The sequence below is a fragment of the Octodon degus genome, unplaced genomic scaffold, assembly GCF_000260255.1.
Source record: "Octodon degus isolate 3935 unplaced genomic scaffold, OctDeg1.0 scaffold00060, whole genome shotgun sequence".
NCBI classification, from domain to species: Eukaryota; Metazoa; Chordata; class Mammalia; order Rodentia; family Octodontidae; genus Octodon; species Octodon degus.
Genome location: NW_004524636.1, coordinates 2,165,833 through 2,188,623, shown reverse-complemented (window position 1 = coordinate 2,188,623; position 22,791 = coordinate 2,165,833). Strand labels below are relative to the sequence as shown.

Below are 22,791 nucleotides of genomic sequence, written 5' to 3'. Positions count from 1 at the left end.
CTCTGAGAGCGCGGATCTCACGAGGCAGCCCGGCCCAGCCACGTGAGCTGAGCGCCCCTTCCTTCCCGCTGCCCCAGGCTGCTGACTCAGAGCCTGGCAGCTGCTGTGGTCACCCCTACACCAGGGCGTGGCAGTGCCGCTGGGTGGGGCCACCCCACCCCACCCCTTCTCGTTGGTGGTCACAGATTCCTGCGTGTGGAGGGTGGGACTGCTTATTCTTTCTTTCCCACAGCCACCTCCTTTGAACAATAGAGGGCACAGTCCCTCTCCGTCCTCTCAAGGCACGACTTCCATAGCTGCACAGCAGCCTTCAGCATGACTCAGCTGTCCCCTCCTGATTGCCTCCAGATTCCTGGGGCCCGCAGGCCTTCCCGTCTTGCTGCTTTCTGCACCACCAACATCCTATTGCCTGTGCAGAATAGGTGCCTGTGTTCAATTCCAGGCAGGGAGTCTTTTTAGAAATCCGACCTTGTCTTCCTTTTCTTTCCTCCTTTTTTCCTTTCTTTTCTTTTCCTCCTTCCCTCCCTTCCTTCTTCTTTCCTTCATTCCTATGTATGGTGCTGGAGATTGAACCCAGGGCTCTTGCACTAAGCTACATTCCTTCAACTTTCTTTTTATTTTGAGACACTTTTGCTACGTGGCCATGTTGCCCAGGATAAGCTCAAACTTGTGATCTTCCTGCCTCAGCCTCTCAGAGTACTGAGATCACAGGTATGCACCATCATCCCCAATCCAGAAATCATAAAATTTTCCATATAATGGTATTTGCTGTACTCAGAAGTCACAGTGTCTGGGAAGAGAGGAACAATTGACTAGTTTTGACAGGAGTATGGCACACAGCTCTCAGTGCTGCTGGTGGGGGGTGTGGGTGGAGGACCCTGCAGAGCTTCGGAAAATGGCCCGGTGGAGTTTGCCGTCATCTTGAGCAGCCCATCTGAGGTTGGATGAATGAGTTCTGTATGGCAGCAGTGGTGGCAGTTACACAGCCTTGTCAAACTCATGAAGCTATGTACTGGAAGGGGTGAATTTTGTTGCACATAAATTACATTTTAATTTTTAAAAAAGTTTACTTTGGCTCGAGGCTCTGGTCCAATGTGGAGGATCACATAGATGTCCTTGTTGATGAGGCCCTGAGACAGCACCCACCGTCACATGGCAAGAGAGTGTGTTTGTGTGAGCCTTCACTCTTTGCCCTCCCTTCCCCCTCTGTGTCCCCCTCTACTTCCTCTTCCTCCCCCTCCTCCTCGCCTTTCTTCCTCACCTCCCTCCTCTTCTTCCTCCTCCTTTGAATCAGAATCTTCCAGGCCTCAAACGGCTTGACTCAAGTGATCTCCTACCTCAGCCTCCTGCGTAGCTGTGTCTACAGGTCTGTGCCACTGAACCTAGCTATACCTTCATATTTTTAATTTAAAAGACAGTTTTTAAAAAAGCCAGGTACAATGGTGTACACCTGTAATCCTAGCTCCATGGAGGGTGAGGCAGGAGGGTCACAAATTCAAGGGCAGGCTGGGCAACTTAATGAGACTGTCTCAAAATTAAAAAAAAAAAAAAAGCCCAAGGATATAGCTTAGTGATGGAATACCCCTTGGTTCAATCCCCAATATTGAAAAAAATAAAAATAAAACAGAAGACAGCTGGGGATATAGCTCAGTGGCAAAGCACTTGAGTGGCATGTGAGTCCCTGGATTTGATCCCTAACACCAAAAATATTGATTAATTAATTTTAATTTAAAAAGAAAAAAAATAGAATGAAATTCAATCAAAGGGCATATCTATCCGCATCATGCAGTAAGCTACGACAGAGAACAAACTTGCTGAGTGAGACAGCTTGATGCCTATCATGCTGGGTGAAAACCTGGGCGGAAAGTATTAGCGGTGAGATTTCATTTCTGGGAAGTCTGTCAACACACAAAGCCACACTGTTATGATAAGAGGTCAGAAGAGCGGCTTCCTCTGGAGCAGGAAGGACTGAAGGACACAAGGGGTTCCTGAGATGCTACAAGGGTCCTCTCCCCCTGGCTATGGCCTGCTCTTCTGGCCCACACCCCATGCTGATGATGCGTGCCTTTGATGAAATGCTGAGTATGCCTTCAATTTTTGACCCTCCCCCCCCTTTTTTCGGCTTTGCACTGAGCAACATCCCCAGCCCTTTAAAAAAAAACAAAAAACAAAAAAACAACAGGGTCTCTCCAGCCACTAAGTTGACCAGGCTGGGTTTGAACATGCAGATGTTATCCTCCTGTCTCAGCCTCCCCAGTAGCTGGGAGGATAGGATACATTACTGTTAAACATTGTTACTGCAGAGGTTACTGGGTGAGCAGTTCGGTCAGTGACTTGCATGAAAACCTTTCCCACTTCCTAGTCTCCCCCCCATGCGCCCCACCCTCTGCCCAGCCAGCTCCCTGCACCCCAGTGCCCAGCTCCACAGTGCCCGTGCAAGTGGCACATGGCTGCCCCACAGACTGAAATTCCTGCCCCACCCCAGCCACAAAACAAACTTCAAAGCTGGCTGACAGCCCAGGGTTTAAACGGCCTGCCTGCCTGATCCACTTCCCCCTAGGAGCATCCTGGAAGAGATACAGCTTCCCTCCCTGGAGGGAGGTTTGTGGGGCACCTCTGCCCCATCCCCTGAGTGTTCCAGGGGCACAGAGTCAGACCTGAGTAGAGCCAAGAGCTCCGACAGCTGCCTTCGCCCTGCCCTCAGGTGAACGCTGCCAGCTCCCTGCCTCTTTGTGTGTGGAGGGGAGACTTCTGTCTCCTGGCTGCAGCAAGTGCCTTTTTGCTCCCCACCATTTTTTTTCCAGCAAAATGAGCTCATGCCTTCCCGGGAGCCAAGGGGACTGTATGTAGAGCAGGCAGGGTGGTGCATGCCTAGAATCCTAGCAGTCAGGAAGCTGAGGCAGGAGGATTGCCGTAAGTTTAAGCCCAAGACTGGTGACACAGAGTTCAAGGTTATCCTAAACTATATAGCCAGATCCTATCTCAAAAACTCAAAGAGTAAGACCGAGCATACCGAGTGTCTGTTTCAGCCAGACAGCAGCTGACCGATGGTGGCTTATGATAGGAACAAATGTGGCCTCAGACGCCAGCATCTGGCTGGAGATCTGGGCACGTGGCCTGACTTAGTGGGAGGATGACAGTGACAGCAAGGCAAGCCAGCCCCAGTCCCTTGGAGGTGGAGCGTGAGAGTCCTGGGCCTGCCTCAGCGCCTGCTTACTCCTCTGCTGTGTGAGGTGGGGCAGTTGAGTGCTCTCCCTGAGTGCCTCCTGCCTGTAAAACCAGGAGCAAGGCCTCTGATAGCTGAGCTCTCAGGTGGGGCAGGCAGGTCTGAGCATGCTGCTGCCCAGGGCTCACTCTATCCCCTTCCCTCAATACCCTTCCTCAAAGGTCTAGGCCAAGTCTCTGTACTGCAAGGTTAGGTTGTTTTCTAGTGCTAGGGATGGGCCCTCTTGCATGGTAGGTAAGTGTTCTAACTCCTCTACACCCTTAGCCCAACGTTCCCCCCGCCTTTGGTGCCAGGGATCAAACTCAAGGGCTAATTCCACCCACCTGCCTTAGCCTCCCTAAATGCTGGGATTACAGGTTGGACGCCTATGCCTGGCTCCAATATTCATTGTGCTACCAGTGGCTTAGTCAGTTGAGGGGCCTCTGGAGCCCCTCCCTGAGCAGAGGCCCAGCCCCTCAAAACCATTCCTCACCCATGTCCACTTCTAGGGTGGGAGACAGAGCAAGTGTCCTTTAGACTCAGGCTCTGGAGTCCCCTGGTGTACTAGGAAATAGTCTACCTTTCCATCTGTAAAATGCAGCTGGCAACCATAGCACCTACTTCAGAACATAAACTTTCACAGGAAGTGCTAACCACACCTGAGGTGTACACACTGTGATGTTGTTCTCTGTGGCCAGGGATCAAACCCAGGACTTCATGCACCACCGAGTACAGCAGTCTGTGTGTGCCAGCAGCAGCAGCAGCAACAGCAGCACATTCATCCAGATGCCGGAGTCCCCACCATCCCACTGCTCACCGGGGCACGGGGCTCATCTGCAGTGAAGGGATTCAGAGAGGACTTCCTCATGCTCCTGGGTTTGGGCCTGGTTCTTCCAAATTGATCCCTTCCTGCTACTCTGAAGGGATCAATCTGGGGAGGGCCCAAATCTTAAAGGAATCTGCCAGGATTCTGCCTCTACCACCACGCTCCCATCATTGACCATTCTTCAGGAGTGATGGGGCCATTCTTGCTGTGGTATAGGGTTTAAGAAGAGTGAGCTCAGAGATGCTCAAGTAGTCAGGTAAAGTGAAGGAGGGGCTGAATCTAAAGTCTTGGCAGGAATGTCATGAAAGAGATGACCAACTGGGCATGGTATTACACACCTGGTAATCCTAGTGCTTGGAAAGCTGAGGCAGGAGAAGGGCCACAAGTTCAAGGCCACTCTAGGCTGAAAGTGAGCTCAAGGCTAACTGAACTACATAGTGAGAAACCCTCTCTCAAAAACACAAGAGGCTGAGAAAATAGCTCAGTTGCATAAGCGCCTGCCTGGCAAGCACGAGGTCCAAGTTTGATCCCCAGTACAAAAAACCCCATAAAACCAAGAGAGCTAGAAGGGAAACATGGGGAGAAATCATCAAGTCCCCTCTCTGGAGGTCTTCCAGCCGTGCTGACCAAGCCCATGGTCATGCCACCACTGGGTCTACTGTGGTCTTGTCAGGGACCCCCCAGGACACAGAGCTGGTTGGATTATTTGCTCACCAGTGCTTTATTGAACCAAGGTGCAAGCAACAGCTGAGCTACTGGGCCCTCAAGCACAGTCTTTCCCACGTCTTGAGATTCCAAATCCAGAGATTGCTGGGTCCTTGGTTTAACTGCTCTCATAACATTTCTTTTTGAATATTTCCAAACACTAAGTGTAAAGACTTCTGTCCACACAAAGAGACACATGTACACTCCTGCCGCAGGCTGTCATGTTCACCAAAGTGCTTCCACCCAGTTTGTGTGCACAAGTACGTGCAAGGCACCATGCATTCATGACCATTCATCCATCCATCTGTCTGTCCTTCCATCCATCCATCCATCCATCTGCGACAGGACAGCAGCAAATTCTGAGCAGTCAGGCTCAGGGTTCATGGCAGTGGGTGCTGGCCTTTGGGGGTGGGGCCTGACTCAGGTCTTAGCCTTTGCCCTGGATGCCCTCAAGGATGATGATGTCTTTTGCTGGGGCAACAAAAGCCAAGGCCAGGAAGGCAACTGATGTTCACATCTTGAACCCCAGCTGGATTGGGGAGCCCCACAGCCAGGGTGTGTGTCCTGAGACAAGTAAAATCAGACAAATCAAGCTTGCAGGTAACACTGCAATAGGAAAGAGTAAGAGCTTATGTTTATGCTAGAGGTGCTGTAAGGAAGGATAGGAAAGAGAGGAGAAAGGGACATGATAAACACGTGGTGCTTGCAGAAGGCAAGGGCAGCCTTAGCCTGGTCAGTGCTCAGGGGCAGGGGGCTGGCTGCTGGCTCCCAGGCCATGACAGAGCTCACCTTCAAATCATCAGAGGCTGTAGCTCCCCCAGCCACACACACACACACACACACACACACACACACACAGAGAGAGAGAGAGAGAGAGAGAGAGAGAGAGAGAGAGAGAGAGAGAGAGAGAGCGCGAGAGCGCGAGAGCGCTCTGCTGGACACAGGAAGACAAAGAGGCAACTCAGACAAGAAAGAAAAGCCAAAAGGCCCTGCTGAACACCAAAAACTTGCTCTGAGCTGGCACAAACCACCAAGCAGGGGTGACAACAGGGTGTGGAAAATGACTGGAGGGAGACAAAGGGAATTAGGGACAGGGGCAGACAGCAGGGCAGCTGTGCTGTCTTCCCCCAGCTAGCACCTGGGACCTCTAGCAGGTCCTTGGGACACTGGCACCCAGGCCCTGTGAGGCAAGAAAGGTGGCAAGACTGGTGCTTGTGCCTCACTGGTCCTGCAGCCGGCTGCAGAGCTCCCGCCGGCTCCGCTCCCCAGCCCAGCTGCGAGTCTTGAGGCGGAAGGTCCTCAGCTCCTCCCTGAAGGCCTCGTGGTTCATGGGCCGGTAGTCCTGGGGCTCACAGAAGTTCTAAGGCAGCATGGGAGGAACAAGGTCATTTCAATGTGGGAGAGGTCATTTTCAGGGGGCACCTGGTCCTTCCCTGCAACAGGCCACTCTCACAGAGACCAGCCTTCCCCACTGTGGTACCAACCGGGTGCTGTGGGAAAAATTCCTTGTAGCCACCCTTGAGGATGTACATCTCAGGGTAGTAAAGACTTGGGTAGTCGTTGGCTGCACGATCACGTTCCCTGATGAATCGGCACCTGGTGGAGGTAGGGACAAAGATGAGAGCTGGGGTAGATCAGGGGCCTGGTTCTCTGCACCCCCTCCTAGGGAGGCCTTGGGGAGCCAGAGAAGGCTGCTGGGCACAGAAATGTCTACCACAAGATCAGCTGGCTACTGGGTAGGAGAGGCTGGGGTGAAGGCAGGAAGGAGACAGATCAAGGGGCAGTCTGTTTCTAGAAGACAGTTGTGCAATCTTCATAGAGCAATCTGTGGCCTGGAGCAGGAAAGGAAGTGGAGAAGTGACAAGTGGACAAATTTGATACATTCGAGGGCTCCAGACTCAGTGAGGCCCAAATTTGGGGAAAGGAAGGGAGGGATAAAGGGCTCCACACCATTGTCTGGTGACTGGTCCAGTGCCTGGCCAGGGTGGGAAGCTATGGGCTGGAATGAGCAAACGGAGAGTGGGGTAGAGGAGAGAGGAGGGCAGCAGGAATGAAGCCTCAGTGTAGAGCATCTGGGTGCAGACTGAGCCCAGAGTGAGCCCTGCAGAGAGGACTGGCAGTCTGATGGGCCTGGTGGCAACACAGGGTCAGGAGCAGATAACAGCCAGCTAGGGTAGAGTATGAAGGGAGACAGAGGAGACTTAAGAAGGCCTGGGCATTGCAGACATCAAGGGAACAGGCTCCCAGCAGAGAGCATGAATTCTGGAGAGTGAGCATCAGTGGCTAGGCACAGGACCCTTGGACTTTGAAAGGACCCTGCTGAAGACTTGGGACCAGACTTTGTATGAGTGGTAGATAGGCCTGACAGGAGGGACAATGACAGGTCTATGGGTGTGGGATGCCATGATCTATGGGTGAGGGGCCAGATCAGCTCTAAGCCATCAGAGCACGCAAGAGGCCCAGGCTATGGGGCTGGGCTCACACTCTGGCCACAACATGGCTCTAGCGCCTACAGGACTAGGCAGGGAACCAAGTGCAGGTACCAGCTGGCTGGGCAGATGGAGCAGGGACTCACATGCGGGGCCCACGCTCTGATGAGAACTCGCAGTGGAAAATCAGGATGATCCTCTTGTCCAGGCTACAGGCTGTGATGGGGCTCTGTAGCAGGAAGGTCTCGGCATCTCGTTCAAGGGGCAAGTTCACTGCAGTCTGTCAGAAGAGCAGGGGGGTCAGGCCCCCAGCCCATACCTGAGAGGCAGACCCCATCCTTTGCAGTCCCTTGCCTCCTGCTAGACGGGTCCCCCACGGGAGAAGGTAGGTACACTTGCTTCCCACTGACATAGCTCACCTTGATGTGCCCGCCTTCGTACTCATAGGGGTATCTGCAATCTACAATCACAAACTTCTCCACAATGTTGCTGAACTTGCCCATCAGTAGGGCCACCACCTGGAGAGCAGAATGGGTGTTTGGTGCTTTGCCCTCTGCTAGTCTGTACCTGCAATCTACTCCCAGAGAGGTCAGCAGCTAAACGTGGCATTTCATGCACCCAGGAGACTGGCTCAGCCCCACGTACGGTTTCTGGAGAGATGTACTTGAGGTCTTGGTGTCTGCCATCTACCGTCTGTAGGAGGAAGGCCTGAAGGGAAGAGAAGGGGAGGGGAGAGGAGAGGTGAGAAGGGGAGGGGAGGGGAAGGGGAGAGGGGAGGGGAAGGGAAGGGGGGAGGGAAGGGGAAGGGAGGGGGAGAAAAAAATCAAAGGACAAAGTGAAGTTGCTAACGCCAGGAACCTAGAAAGAATGGAGCTTCCTTCCCGAGCCCAGAGGCCACTCTGCTTTGGCCTTCAAATTCAGCTGTGGTTCTCACAGCAACCAAAACACATCTCCTGGGGCTGACACCAGGGAACAATTTCCCAGAAGTAAATGGAGTAGAACACACACACACACACACACACACACACACCCCTGCTCCAAGGCTCCACCAAGCCTGGGATGATGGGGAAAGAGACTGTATTAGTTTAGAGATGTTTTTCTAGGCTAAGGCATTACAGATGTCTGGGCAGAGCTGAGGTAGAGTCAGAAGACCAAGGAGAAGCAGGAGTCTGCCTGGGGACAAAGGCTGAAAAGACTCCCAGAACAAAGAAAGGAGGCCTCTGGGAGAGAAGAAGAACAGAAGTCATTCTTGGGAGAGGTGGAAGTTGGTAGCAGGTCAGGTTCCTAAGGGTAGAGTAGGGTACCTTGGAGTAATCTCCAATAAGCCCGCGGTGGTCACTGTCCAGGATGCTTTCAATCTCATCATGACACAGGGACTTTGAGCGGAGGACCCGGGCTCTCTGGAAGGTGAAGCAGATGGAGGCCAGAGTCAGGGGTGAGGAAGCCCCTCAGTGTCTCATCTGCCTGGGACCTCCCTTTCTTGCCCTGGCCAGGACACTACTAGCCCTTGATCATCTGCCCCAAATCCAGACAAGAAGGTGACAGCTAGGAGTTCCCCCACCCCCTACCCATTTGGGGGTGCTGGCAGTTAAGAGCCAGGCTCCTACAGGAAGTCACTCACAGGTTCCTCAGGCTGCTGCTGCTCCTCTGGGAGGGTCACACTCCTCCTCCGCTTGCTCTGGACTGGTATGTCCTTATCCTGGGGTCGTTCAAGCCTCTTGAGGATGGGCCGGATCACGGTGCAGGGCATGGATGGAGAGCGGAAGAGCCGCTGGCACTTGCTGAACATGATGAGGTCCTGGCAGGGGTGGCAGGTGAGTATTCAGTCCCCCAACCTCAAATCCCACCTCCCCAATCCCAAGGTTTTTTGAGGTCATATCAGAGGCCCACCTGCTCCTCTTCCTTATCCAAAGTCTTGACCAATGGGGCACTGATGAGGCTCTCCATTCCTGGGGGGACCGCATCATCCTAAGCCCAAATCAAGGAGGACAGGGTCACAACCACAGGCAGGGGCCAAACCTCTCAAGGCCCTGTACCCTCCAGCACAGCCTTCAGGGTTCTTCCAGCAAACACCAGGCCTGCAGCTCACTGCCCCAGACCTCAGCACTGCAGGGATCCACTCGTAGCTGGGACTTGCCTCAGAAGCCCCTCACCCTGCCCTGCCTCCCCTCCACTGTGGAACCAGTCACTTCCTCTTCTCTGATTGGCCAGAGATTAGGTCAGGACTCAGTTACCTCAAATTCTCCTTCTGAACCTGGGGTGCAGTCACAGTCTTCCTGAAGGGGCTCAGAGCTCTCCTCTATGGATGTCCTGGGGAGGTGGAGGCAGGGCCTGGTGGCCAAGCTTGCTTACCTTTAAATCACTCTCCAGGATGTCGACAAATCCATCATCTTCTTCAGCCCCCTCAGAAGGGCTCAGGGAGAAGCAGTGAGACTGGGCCCTGGGGCTCAGCTCCTCCACTTCCATCTTCCTCTCAGGAGTACAGCACTGTTGATAGTGAGACAGATATGGTCCCTGCTCTATCCTCTGGGGACAGGTCCCCAGTGCCTGGGGGCGCTACACCATCCTTGCCTTCTCAGGGCTGCATCTTTAGGGCCCTTGTTTATTTTTATTTTATTGAGAAATAAATACGAATGAGACAGTTTCAAAGCTGATTAATAGGACAGTTTCGATAATCAATACATTGTACATTGTTATCTTCTTAGTGGTTATCCATAGTACAAGCACCAGACAGGATATCCTGTCCAAACACTATTACTACAAATCTATCTTCTCATTGAATTAAGCAAAAGTAGCTGTATATCTATCCTATTTTGTATATATAAATACAAAATGATTTTTCCTTTGTATCTCCTTTTTTTCGTTTAGTACTGTCAGAGGTGAATATTCTATTGGCATCTAAATACTAAGGTGTTTGAATTCAGCTAAACAATCCAACACTGTCCAGCAGTCCATAATAGTAGTGGGTTATCCTCAGAAGTTATTGACTTGAGCCTTTTACAGCTCATTGTATTAATATGGCTTTACTTTTTTTTTTTTTTTTATTTATTTTTTTGTGTGTGTGTGTGTGTGTGTGTGTGTGGCCACCTCAGCCCACCACAGGGTGGGGCTGGCTGGCATGTGGTGCTGGGGGATTGAACTGCGGTCCCTGTGCTTTGCCAAGCTTGTTCTAAGTAGGTGCTTTAGACCACTGAGCCATCTCACCAGCCCATGGCTTTACTTTATATACCTCGTTCTTATACTTTTCTGCAGGATGGTTAAGACCAAGATAAAGCAAGACCTATATAACAAGAAATGTAACTTATGTATCTGATAAGGTCAGTCAAGTATTCTCAGTATTTATCCTGTAGTCCTTGTACCACACTTTGTAGATCCTTTGTCAGTGTCAACCATGAGGATGAGTCATGGCCATTGCTTGACCAATTTGCTCTCTGTGAAAGCCTGAGAGAATGTTTTCTCTCCATGTCAGTCTCCACAGGCATACTATGTATACATCATCGATCACATTCCTCTGTGGCTCCATAATCTCCTTGATCAGAAAATTTGGGGCACAACTGAGTTACATGCTGTTATAGCACAGGTTCTCCTATGTCCCGAGTCAAGTGCCCTCTCTTTACCATCAGGTTTGGAGCTGAGCTTGGCCTCTGGGTAAAGGCTTCTCTGCGGCTAGCCCACTCTGCCAGGGCATAAGCAGGGTTGGGAGGTATAGGCTTCCATGGCATCTTGAAAACAAATCCCTCCTGTGGGCAAGATGCGAGAAGTGTCACCAGATGCCAGGGAACCACCCCAGCCTGCCCCCTTCTCTCCTGAGCGCTCCCTTGTAGGCCACAGAAGCGCACGTTCTCCTTATCCTCGCCAGGGCTGCTGGCAGCTCTGCCACCGGCCTCGCTCTTGCTCCAGCGGTCTAGTGCTTCAGAGTTGGTGATGTTTCGGAGCACAGGGCTGTGGCCCAGCAGCCTTACCTGGGGAGGACAGGGCTGTACTGGAGGCAATGTTCTTCAGCCACCAGACTAGGAACTCCTTTTCCCCCCTGTCCTCCAGCTCCCCCAGCCACCCAGAAAATCATCTCCCTGACACAGCCAATGAACACTTGGCTACATCAAGCCCCCGCTCTGAGAGGGACACAGGATGCCTCCTGCCCCTACCCAGCCAACATACATAAGCCTCCAACAGGCCACAGGGAACACTCACTGGTAAGGATTGGAAGCGTCTGATGGCAAACTGCTCACTGCAGAAGGAAGCAGGACCAGGTCAGGGCAGAAATGGGCAGCAGGGATCAAGAGCAGGCAGGATGCTCCTGCACTAGAGCCCTCTGCACCTCTGGGGCAGAGCTTCTGATGGGCAGAAAGGGCAGGAAGCACATACCTTCGCATGACCTGGCTGGCTGCCTGGATGGCTTGTTCAAACCTAGGAGAGAGCAGATGGCACCCATCTTCCCCTACGGCCCTCAACGCCCAGCAACAGGGGTAAAGACAGGACCAGAGCTCAAGACAGGAAGGGGAGAATCAGGAGGAAGCCTGCTGTCAGAGGCCCAGGTGGGGGGATGACAATGAGAGGCTGCCTGGGAGTTTAAAAGGCAGTCCTGAATAGAAGGGGGCCCACAGAAGGCAGTGAGGACAGCTGGGCCAGGTCGCAGGGTCACTGAGGCGTCACCAAGGCAACAGTCTCACCAGCCTGCACACAGGCCTTCCACCTGTATGCAAATCACCCAGCAGGGCTATATGGCCCCTGGGAAAGGCATCCATCCATCTAGGGATGATGTGCCACAGGCACCCAGCAATGTAAGGTCTGCAGGAGTGGACCCCAGAAGCTTGGGCTTCCCTCCCTTTGTGAAGAGTTGGCCTAGCTTTCTCCAGGACAGGGGCCTGCTTTAGTGGGGGCCATAGCAGACCACCCCCAGCCACAAATATACAGGGTCACATCCTCTCCTCCCTCCTGTGGAATTGTCCAGGTCCCACCCCCACCCCCAAGAGGCCAGCAACAAGAAATTCCAACAGATGGTTCTGCACGGTTTGCATGGAGACTGGGCATAAGCTTCTGGAGAGAGCCCCTCTCGGCCCAGGCTCTGTCGCCAGGGGCCGCCTGCCAGCAGGAGCTTTTTGTGTATCCAAACACACACACACACACACACACACTACAGCTTCTGAGGCTGGAAAAGCATCAAAGCAGGTACAGGGATGGCAGGCACTAGGGGCTAAAAAGTCGAGGCATGCCCCTCCCCACTCCTAGCCCAACTGGCATCAGGTAAGACTGATTCATTTAATTTAGTTTCCAATCTGCACCTGGGCCTTAAGGGTAAGGCCAGAACAACTACCAAAAACCAACCTGCCATCTTCTTCTACCCCACCCATTTGTTTCCTGTTTGTGACAAACCTTGTACCCAGACCAGTCTGAACAAAGACAATGGGAAGAAACACAGTCACTACACTAGACAGTCGCTCAGCTCAGGCTGTGGGAGTCCAGCTGTCCCCACTAATAGCTGGCAGCTGCTGTGCCTGCTGCGATCTTAACAGCTGGATGGGAACAGCTGTGCTCTGGAAGGCACTCCCCATGCCTTCTAGCTGAGGAGAGGTGTATGCACACAGAGCCCAGCAACTTTCTCTTTCCCTCAGGTCCACGGGGTGATTAGAGTCAAGTGGCACTGAGGCCAGAAGTTGCTGATAGGCCAGGGGCCAAACCAGTCTGAAAGCAACTGATTATTGATTGCAGTACCGGGGATCAAACTTGGGACCTTGCACTTACCAGGCAGGTGCTTATGCCACTGAACTATCTCCCTGACCCAGCAACTGATTTTGATTAGCCTAGAATGAGCTGAAATTCTAAATCAGTTGGATTTTTTTTCTTCTCATTACTGGGCATTGAACCCAAAGACTTTAGTCTTTATTTTGGGACAAGGTTTTATTCAGTCACTAGGTAGCTCAGGCTGGGCTTGAATTTACAATCCTTCTGCCTCATCCTCCCCAAGTGCTGGGATTATATGCACATGCCATCACACCCAGACTAATTGGACCATATTTTTATTGTTTATTTTATTTATTTATTTAATTTTTTTTTGGCGGAATCGGGGATTGAACTCAGGCCCTTGCACTTGCCAGGGAAGCACTTATTCCACTGAGCCATCTCCCTGGCCCCCTGGACCATATTTTTAAATTAGGTATTTCACATATGTACTCAATAGGGGATCCTAAGGGTTCTATTTTCCTAGGCCTCTCAGTGAGTCTGTGCGAGACCTAAGATTCTGAAAGGTATCAAGGATCTAAGATGCTGACCCCTTGGTGGCTGGGACTCCCCTTTTCCTACTCACATCTGCTCTGCCATCTGGGGGTCCATAGGGCTGGGGGAATCCATGCAGAGACCTGCAGGGACAGAATGTCTTGGTTTGAAAGTAGAAGCATTTTCTGTATACTTCCCTCATCATGCCTGAAAAAGGAGGAAAGCCTTTAGGTTTGGACATACTACATAATGAAACAAAAACCTACTCAGAGACCTTTAGGGGATACATTGTCCCCCAAAAGGGCACAGGGTTTTCCTTTACTATAGAACTCCAGTTTGCAAAAAACTACAATGCAAGTCAGGTGTGGTGATGCATGCCTATAACCCCAGCATTCTGGAAGGTAGAGGCTGGAAGACTGCAGGTTTGAGCCCATCCTGGGTAACTTAGCAAGACCCTGCCTCTAAATAAACAAACAAACAAACAAATATTTTTAAAGAGCTGGATAAAACTCAGTACCAAGGCCTTGGGTTCACTTCCCAAAGCTATACAAACAATAAAAAAAAACAAACACAATACTACAATGCCTTCTAAGCTCTTTTTTTTAAAAAATGTATTTAGTACAGGGTTTACACAGTCTCACTACACAGATCGGACTCAGCGATCCTCCTGTTTTCAGCCTCCAAGCAATGGGATTACAGGCACAGGCCACCACACCCAGTGCCCAGTCTCAATCAATGTCTCAGTGCACTGTGGGGGTGGGGCCAGCACAGCAGGCAGAGGATTGAACCCCAGTCCCTGTGTCTGCTTAAGCAGGCCTTTTAATCCACTGAGCTATCTGGCCGACCCCTTCTTTTCTTTCCTTTTTTGAGACAGGGCTTCACAATGCAGTTCAGGCTGGCCTTGGATTTGCAGCAATCTCCCTGCCTCAGACTCCTGGATTCTGGGATTATGGGTGTGCATCAGCACATTTGGGAGTCTAAACATTTTTCTTAAACTGGTTTAAAATAATTTGGAAGAGAATGGTTTTCTAAAGAAAAAAGTTACAGATTAAGAGAATGTCAACTTCAGCCCTCAGTGGCACAGGTGGGGCTGTGGTTTAGACTTTGGCGCCAGTCTACTAGGTAAGATCTCTCCTCACTTGGGGCCCCACCCTCCTGGGCTCAGCAGTCTAGGCTGTGTGGTGAGCACCAGTTAAGAGGTTGTCTTCCTCCCACTTCTGGGCAGAACACAGGAGGCTGGCCTGCCAGCCCACCAGGTTGTGAAAAGATCTCAATCTGATGGGCAGGGAAGTCTGGGGGGCCACACAGTCCCCCCAACCCTCTCATATGGGGGGGCTCTCCCTAAGGACCTAGGACCCACCTGCATCAGAAGACTCTGAGGACTCAGATGACAAGGAAGATTCGGACGCCCGTCGGGACAACGATCTGCGAGTCAGGCGATTTCTCAGGGGCAAGGTCCCTACCTGACAAGTTGGGGGATCGCTGGGAAGGGAGAAGGGACCCAGGAGAGGAAAATGATAAATGCGGGGCTCTGGGACTGGCCACTATGCACCAGCCTCCTCAGAGCCCAAGAGGGAGCGCCCCAGGAGGAACAATCCTCTGACATGGTGCCAAGGAGATCAGTCACCAGCCTGCCCTCTTAGGCCAACGTGACTCATTATGGTGAGGCCTCCAAGTGTCTTCCCTTGGTTAATTACATTAGGAAGATCTAGGAGCAGGGTGAGAGGAGCCCAGGGCAAAAACGAGGGGCGGAGTAGGGAGTGAGAGAGTGGGGCCACCAGCCCAGGGATTGGAGTCAGGGGCAGCTAAGTGGTCCTGAAGAGCCATCCACTCCTTCCTGGAGTTCAGTTCAAAATTTGAGTCTCTAATGCTGTTGGGACAACGCTCCCGGGCTGACTTCGGGAATCGGGTTAGCCTTTAATCTCAGTAACCCTGGGGGCAGAATGGAGTTTGGGCCTCAGGGAGGGACTGGAACCTTTGAGAACCAAGATCGTTCCCCTCGGGATCCTGTGCCTGGGGTAAAATGGTGGCAGTTGGGGTAGACGGATTAGAGACAGAGCGGTGGAGGTACAACGAGAGAGAAGGGAGGGAAAAGAGGCCACCTGGGGGTGTGAGCCGCACAATCCCGGTCTCAGTGCCCTTGTCCTCGGCTCCAGAAGCTGGGGCAAGGGCGCCCCATTGCTCTGCGCCGACACCTCCCGGCTCCACCTGCTGGATTCCGCGGTTCCCATGTCCAGCTCCCCAGGACCCTGGCCCGGGCTTCTCACCCCACGCCCAGCCTTTTGGGGGCGCCCTACCTGCCGAGCCCAGCGAGTTTGTGCATGGTCTGGGTGAGGGTGGTGACCGGAGAGGAAGAGGTCGCGCGCTCCGGGGACCCCAGGAGACCCTGAGGGCCCAGCTGTCGCCTGGGGATGTACCCCGTGCGCTGGGCGGCAGTGCTCTCGCCGGCCGGGCTGAGAGCTGAGCCTGGCGCGGGCTCCTCCATCGCTGCGGGGCCGGCTGCAGAAGCTGGGCACAGCTGGGCTGGTCAGTGAGGGAGTGGGCCGGGGCGGGAGGAAGGGGAGGGAGGAAAAGCAACGGGCCAGGAGCGAGGGAGACAGGGAGGAAAGGGATGCGGGGAGGGTGGGGAGGGGTGATGGGGCGCGGGGTACAAGGCTCAGGCTGCAGTCCGGGAAGCCTCTGGCTGCAGCTGCCACCTCCACCTCCTTATATATTCGAAAAATAACAGCGGCCGCGCCGCCAGACGCCACCAATGGGGGCGCGGGGTGGTGGAGGGCGGGCCCAAGGGCGGGGCCGCGGGGTAGAGCGCGGGGCCGGATAAACCCGGTTCACCCGCTGCCAGGCTCCGGGTGCTGCCATGGGTTGGGGTTTATCCCCCGCCCCCCCAGACCCCTTTCCTCCCTCTGCTCCTGATCCCAATTCTGCGTAGTGTCTCCTCTTGGGACACGGTTTGGGGCTACATATGCTCCGAAAAAGCAGCCATCCTCGATGGTCTCAGGACACGCGCTGTTAACATCGCGCGCGACCACCCGTGGGGACAGTGACACGCTCCACCTGGCTCCGGGAAGTTGTTCTAGCACAGCTGTGCCGCGTGCTCTGCGTGCCCCCTGCGTTTTGCAACCGGTTCTTTAACTGGGTCAGGAGCACACATTCGGACGAATGGAGGAGCCCAGATATGCGCGCTCCCTGCTCGCGGTGCCCAGGGCCGCCCACTCGCAGAGGCAGAATGGGTGGGCGCTTCCGGCGGGGAGCAGGCTCGACGGCTCCCCAAAGGGCCCAAGCTTCTCTTAGTCATAATTCTGCTGTGGAGAGTTAGGAGGCCAGAGAGCCTAGTTAAGGAAGGATATCATACTCATTGATGGCTTGGATTTGGGGTCAATGGCAGCGTTAATTAGGGTTTCTTTGATGTTGAAGGTGGCTGAATTTTTCATTAGTTTACAATGAGCGTTTTCTAATTATCCAGTCACCTTCCAGCCGAGCCTATTTTCCTGGAGGAAGCAGAGAAATCTGCATCCCAAAGCTAGTGGAGCTTCTGCCTCCCAGGGAAGTCTTGACCTCTGGTGAGGTGGGGGCAGTCCAAACCCACGGTGCCAGTCGTGGGGGGGAGGGGACACAAAGGGAGGACCGGCAGGGGGAAGCACTGGATGGGTTAGGTGACTGAGGAAGACATAAAAGAGAAGACCGCAGCCTACCTGAGAGCTGACCAAGGTGGCGCTGCACCCTTGCTTTTTCTCAGTATTTGGCCCAGCTCCTGTACTATGCAAGGAGGGCACTTCCGGTTATCCGCCGTGGGCCAGGGGTTAAGTTTGGAACCTCCAGCCGCCAACCACAGGAGGGTGAGGGCAATGGACATCCTGTGAGGCCTCCCTGCAGAAATAAACTGCCTTGGGTCGGTGAGATAGCTCAGAGGTTTAAAGTGCCTGCTTGGCAAACTGAGGCAGGCGAAGGGACCACGGTTCAATCCGGTTCAATCCCCGGCACCACAAACCAGGCCAGCCCCGCCCTCAGGGCGGGCTGAGCCGGCCAAAAATAAATAAAAATAAACAATAAACTGCCTTGAGGGTGGAAGGTTGTATTTTCAAAGCCAACATAGCAGGGTCGACCCCCAGCACCACTCCTACCCAACACTTACATCCCACATATGGGTTGTGTTGATTTGAAAAACGCTTTAAAATCCCACGGGGGGGGGGGGGGGACACAGAAGGAAGTCCTTCAACTCTGTTTTCTTGAATTACATCATAGAATATGTGCTCAATTAAAACAAAAATAAAGGGGTTGGGGAGATGGCTCAGTAGAATAAGTCTTATTTTTACTATTTTGTTTTTTGGTACCGGGAATTGAACTCGGGGCCTCGCGCTTGCTAGGCAGGCGCTGCACCACTGAGCCCAGGCTTAGTAGAATAAATGCTTCCCTGGCAAGTGCAAAGGTCTCAGTTCAAGTCAGAACTATTTGCAGCCATCATAGTAAGAGGACCAATTCCTTCCAGCCAGCCAGGCTCTGGTTACCACACTTGTGGGGTGCAGAGGTCTCCGTCTTCCTCTGTTTTATTTATTTATTTATTTATTTATTTATTTATTTATAGATAGGGTCTTGCCAGCTAGTTCAGGAGGCCAGCCTTGAACTCACTATGTAGCCCAGGCAAGTCTTGAACTGGCAGTGGTCCCCTGCCTCAGCCTCTTGAGTGCTGGAATTACAAGTGTCTGCCACCACGCCCGGCTCCATCTTCTTCTGGAAGCAAACACCCTGGGACTGAGCATATGAAGCTGTAGGCTCTTTCAATGTGTCTGGTGTGGCTCTGGGGTCTGGGCAGAAAGAGAAAACACTGCCTCTTGTTTCCAAAATTCCTTCAGCTTTTCCAGCTTGCTCCTACACAGCATTGCCTTTGTGGGGCTTTTTACCTTGGTGGAACTTTTTCCTAGTGTTTCTGTTGTTGTTTCTACAGTATTATGGATTGAACTAAGAACCTAACAATGAGCTCTATCTCCATCTACCCATGTATCCACCCACCCACCCATCCATCCATCCATCCATCCATTCATCCGAGACAGGGTCTCAAATAAATTGCTAAATTGCCCAGGCTAAGTTCAAATTTGAACTCTTGTGTCTCAGCCTCTCAAGTGCTGGGATTCCAGGCATGTACCACCACACCCAGTTTAAATGGTTTTTAAAGCCAGGTGTGGTGGTGCATGCCTGGAATCCCAGCACTCTAGAGGCTGAAGCAGGATGATCATTGTGTGTTTAAGTCCAGCCTGGGCTATAAAGTGATTTCAAGGCCAGCTTGAACTGCATAGTGAGATCCTGTCTCGAAAAGAAAAAAAGGTTTTAAAAAGGTGTTACATGCCACCAAACATGTAGGTAAAGGAGAAAAAAAATTACCAGGAATCAAACTTACAACTAGTGCTTGCCTGCCAGGCAGGTGCTGTGCTGCTAAGCTATATCCCTGGCCTGAGAAGGATATAGCGTAAATGGTACAAAAAGGCATTGGAAACTCAGACCAGGATTTCACCCAAACCTTTAGGACTTCTCCCCAGAGGCAGCCACTGTTATAAACATGCCACATATTCCCTTGAGACCCCAACAGACACATAAAAGGCACAAATGTGAGCCACATGTGAAATTTAAAATCTAATAGTCCTATTTTTTTTTAATTTTTTGTTTCTTTTCTTTTTTCTTTCTTTCTTTCTTTCTTTTTTTTTTTTTGTGGAACTGGGGATTGAACTCAGGCCCTTGTGTTTGCCAGGGAAGCACTTATTCCACTGAGCCATCTCCCCGACCCTAGTAGTCCTATTTTAAAAAGTAAAAGAGCACTGGAGGTATAACTTAGTAGTAGGGCACTTTTCTAGCATTTGTGAGGCATTCAGCTCAATCCCTAGTACACCCCCTAAAAAAAAGTAAAAAGATTTTTTTTTTAAGATGAGACTATTTTTATACTTAACATAGTACATTCAAATTATTCAACACATCAACATACTTTTGTTTGATACCAAGTCTTCATATCCAATATGTATTTTACACTCAAAGCACACCTCAGTTTCCACCTGGTGCATTTCAACAGCTCCCGAGCCACACAGGGTTACTGGCTTAAATACTGGACAGTGTGTAGGTCTATATGTTTGCAAACAAATATATGCCTATTTTTATTTTTATTTATTTTTTTTTAAATTTTATTTATTTGTGTGTGTGTGTGTGTGTGTGTGTGTGGCCAGCTCAGCCCACCAGGGGGCGGGGCTGGCTGGCATGTGTTGCTGGGGGATTGAACCCGTCCCTGTGCTTTGCTAAGCTTGTTCTAAGTAGGTGCTTTAGACCACTGAGCCATCTCACCAGCCCCTAGATGCCTATTTTTAAAAAGAATACAAACAGAAAAGGTACACAAACAGTACATAAACATTGTTTCCAAACTTTTTAAATTTTACTTGAAGATTTTTTTTTTTTTAATTTTTGCGGAACCGGTGATTGAACTCAGGTTGTTGTACTTGCCAGGGAAGCGCTTATTCTACTGTGCCATCTCCCCAGCCCTGAAGATAAATTTATACTCACATCATAATGACCTTTGTTTACTCTAATCCCTATGCTAAACAGGTAGGTTATTAAACTGACTGATTGATTATACCAGGATTGAACCCAGGACTTTTGTACTAAGCTACATCCCCTGCACTGTTTTATTCTTTTATTTTGTGATAAGGTTTTGCTAAATTGTCCTGGCCAGGCTCCAGCTTCTGGATCTCCTCCCTCAGACTCTCAGAGTGCTGGGAATCCAAGGTGTGCGCCATCCACCACACCTGCCGTGACACAGCAGCGAGGCCTCAGCTGCTACTAGTCTCTGTAGAACAGATTCCTACTGTGCTTGCGGGAAAGTACAGCACTGCACATTGAAATCTTTTTTTCCCTTTCCCTGAATTTTACCTCCTTAAGCCTCTTCTAGTCTCTCAGCACTGCAGATAGGCCAAAGCCACGGATGGCCTCTGAACTCAGTGTTTTAATTGTTTAGGTCTGTCTCTGTGTCTGTCTGTCTGTCTGTCTGTCTGTCTGTCTGTCTGTCTTTCTCCCTCCAGTGCTGGTGATTGAACCTAGGCCCTCATACATAGTAGACAAGTGCACCACTACTAATATATCCCATATCTCATTTTATTTTGTGACAGAATTTCACTAAGTTGTCTAGGCTGACCTTGAACTTATGATCCTCCTGCCTCAGTCTCCCAGAATGCTGGCATTATAGGCACATATCACCACACCCAATGGAGCTGCTTTTAAGGAGAAGGCAAAAGTGCGAACAGAGGTTTTTCTCCTTGTATACCCAGATGAACATACAAAGGGCCTGAGTTCAATCCCTGGTTCTGCAAAAAAAAAGAAAAGAAAGAAACCACACATATGTGCTGTCTGAGGTAGCCATTTCCAGATACCTGGTCTACCTGTCGCCTATATCAGTGCACAGCACCCACTCCCGTGAAATGACCACTTCCCTACCATCACTGTGAGGTCCTGGGAGCCCTCACCTCCTCTGTAAGCCCCATCTTCTTCCTGTCAGATCAGTTAAGGAAATTCAGTCTGCCTTCTCAACAGGCCTCAACAGGGCCCATCCCACCTACCAAACCCTGTCCTTCACACCCATCAGTAAGTTTTTCATTCTCTTGCTCATTTTATTCCATCCCCTTTTTCATTTTATTTATTTATTTTTGTCTTGTTGAGACAGAGTCTCGCTATGCAGTTCAGGCTGGCCTTGAGCTCACTTTGTAGCCCAGGCTGGCCTCGGACTCACAGTGATCTTTCTGCCTCAGCCTCTAGAGTGCTGGGATTACAGTCATACACTCAGCTCCCCCTTTTCATTTTTAAGGGCCTATGCTACTTATTAAAGAAAACTTGAAACATTCAGCAAAGAAGGGAAAAATAGTCCACCACAGTCTATCCACCTAACAGACACCGAAATTGGGACACCTCTGTGTGCATGAGTAAAGCTTCTAAAATGTAGACAGTTTCCTGAAGAGGCACTGGAGGGAGCCCTCAGCCAGGTGGGATCAGTCACACCCACCTCTCATATCCAAAAGACGGCTCTAAACTCAGCTAAAGGAAAAGTGACAAACTGGGAAAACCACTTGCAATAGAATTAGCAAAAATTTTATGTTCTAGCTAGGAGTAGTGGCTCATGCCTGGGATCCCAGCACTCAGAGGAGGCTGAGGTACCAAAAAAGAAAAAGAAAGACGGACAAGAGAAACATAGGCAAAACAGGACTAGAGCATCTGCAGGACCCAAATGCCCAATAAACACATGAAAAGACAAATGCACACTAAAATAGCAGCAAGCTGGGCTTCTCCCCTGGCTTCCAGAACACCATACTGGTTTCCCCCATGCTTCAGATGCTCCTTGAGAGGCTATTGCTGGGCCTGTCTTGAGCCCTTCATCTTGAAGCACCCAGGTATTGTTCTTGGTCTTCTTTCTTCTTTGTGTATATCTATTCACTTGAAGCTTTCCCTAGCTGGCCCCCGCACCCAGCATGCCCACTCCTCAATCTGTCTCCTTGGGTTGCTGCTTTTACAGACTTTTTTTCCCCCCCGGAAGTGGGGTTTGAACTCAGGCCCTAGCGCGCAAGCCCCCTTTACAGACTTTTGAGAGCACTGCATTCGTTACTGTAAGAACTGCTCGTTCTGATGTTTGGCTTTGGAGGAGTTTCAAGGATTTATGTGTATATATGCTTATGTATATGCAGGACGTTATTTCTATAGGTACAAACACATGTATTTATGGATATACACAGAGCAAAACTTAGAGATACACTGAGATGTTATCAGTATTCAGGCAGCGTGAGAATGCTAGAATTTTCTAAATGTCATTAGCACCAGTGGATAGATTTAAAAGTACCTGTATAGCGTATCTATACAAATAAAATAATAAATGTGTAACAACAGCTTACAGAGTTAAGTTCATCCATACTTGGAACAATATATAACCTTTAAAAAGCATGCTGGCAGTGACATTTATCAAGATGGTACAATTCTCATCACTCCATGCCAGCTAAACTAGGAGGCGACGCCAGATACACGGTCTGTAGCCTGACGCCAGTTTTATACATTTTAAAACAGAAAACTGCCTGCGCCTAGCGAAAAGCCTGGAAGGAAATACATCCACATGTTACCTGTGCATCTCTCCAGGTGCTGGCATGGAAGGCGATTCTTAGCTTCTGGTTTGTTTTATTGGTGCGGATTTCTTTTCTTTTTCTCAGTTTCTTCAAAATTGCACAGTAATTTTATCTCGAATTTTTTAAAAAAGAAAAGACAAAGATGACTGTTCTTTTCCTGCGGTAGGTCGCAGTCCACCTGGCGAGGCAGCGGCTGCCCGCCCCCCCGTCGGTCCAGCGGGCCGCAGCGCCCCCGGCGGCCGGTCCGCGGCGGCTGGAAAGGGGTGGGCGCGCAGGACCGGG

The 22,791-nt window shown here is 51.0% G+C and overlaps 1 protein-coding gene across 4 annotated transcripts; it reads right to left on the bottom strand.

Annotated features, from left to right (window-relative positions):
* Positions 1–5,670: 5,670 nt before the first annotated feature.
* On the bottom strand, positions 5,671–22,635 carry Cdc25b (cell division cycle 25B). Of its 4 annotated transcripts, XM_023718612.1 has the most exons (17): positions 22,507–22,635; positions 17,071–17,245; positions 14,739–14,860; positions 13,470–13,521; positions 11,531–11,572; positions 11,357–11,393; positions 11,005–11,127; positions 10,783–10,905; positions 9,518–9,652; positions 9,056–9,133; positions 8,787–8,963; positions 8,470–8,565; positions 7,811–7,873; positions 7,585–7,683; positions 7,312–7,445; positions 6,221–6,332; positions 5,671–6,096 (listed from the first exon to the last, which is right to left on the bottom strand). In XM_023718612.1, the coding sequence occupies exons 2-17, from the start codon at positions 17,229–17,231 to the stop codon at positions 5,956–5,958; spliced, it is 1,695 nt and encodes a 564-aa protein (XP_023574380.1). In that variant the 5' UTR covers positions 17,232–17,245; positions 22,507–22,635; the 3' UTR covers positions 5,671–5,955. The 4 variants fall into 4 exon arrangements, with proteins under 4 accessions (XP_023574380.1, XP_023574381.1, XP_004634384.3 ...); XM_023718613.1 differs by lacking the exon at positions 22,507–22,635 and having other exon boundaries at positions 17,071–17,258; XM_004634327.3 differs by lacking the exons at positions 17,071–17,245; positions 22,507–22,635 and adding an exon at positions 15,676–16,105.
* Positions 22,636–22,791: the final 156 nt, after the last annotated feature.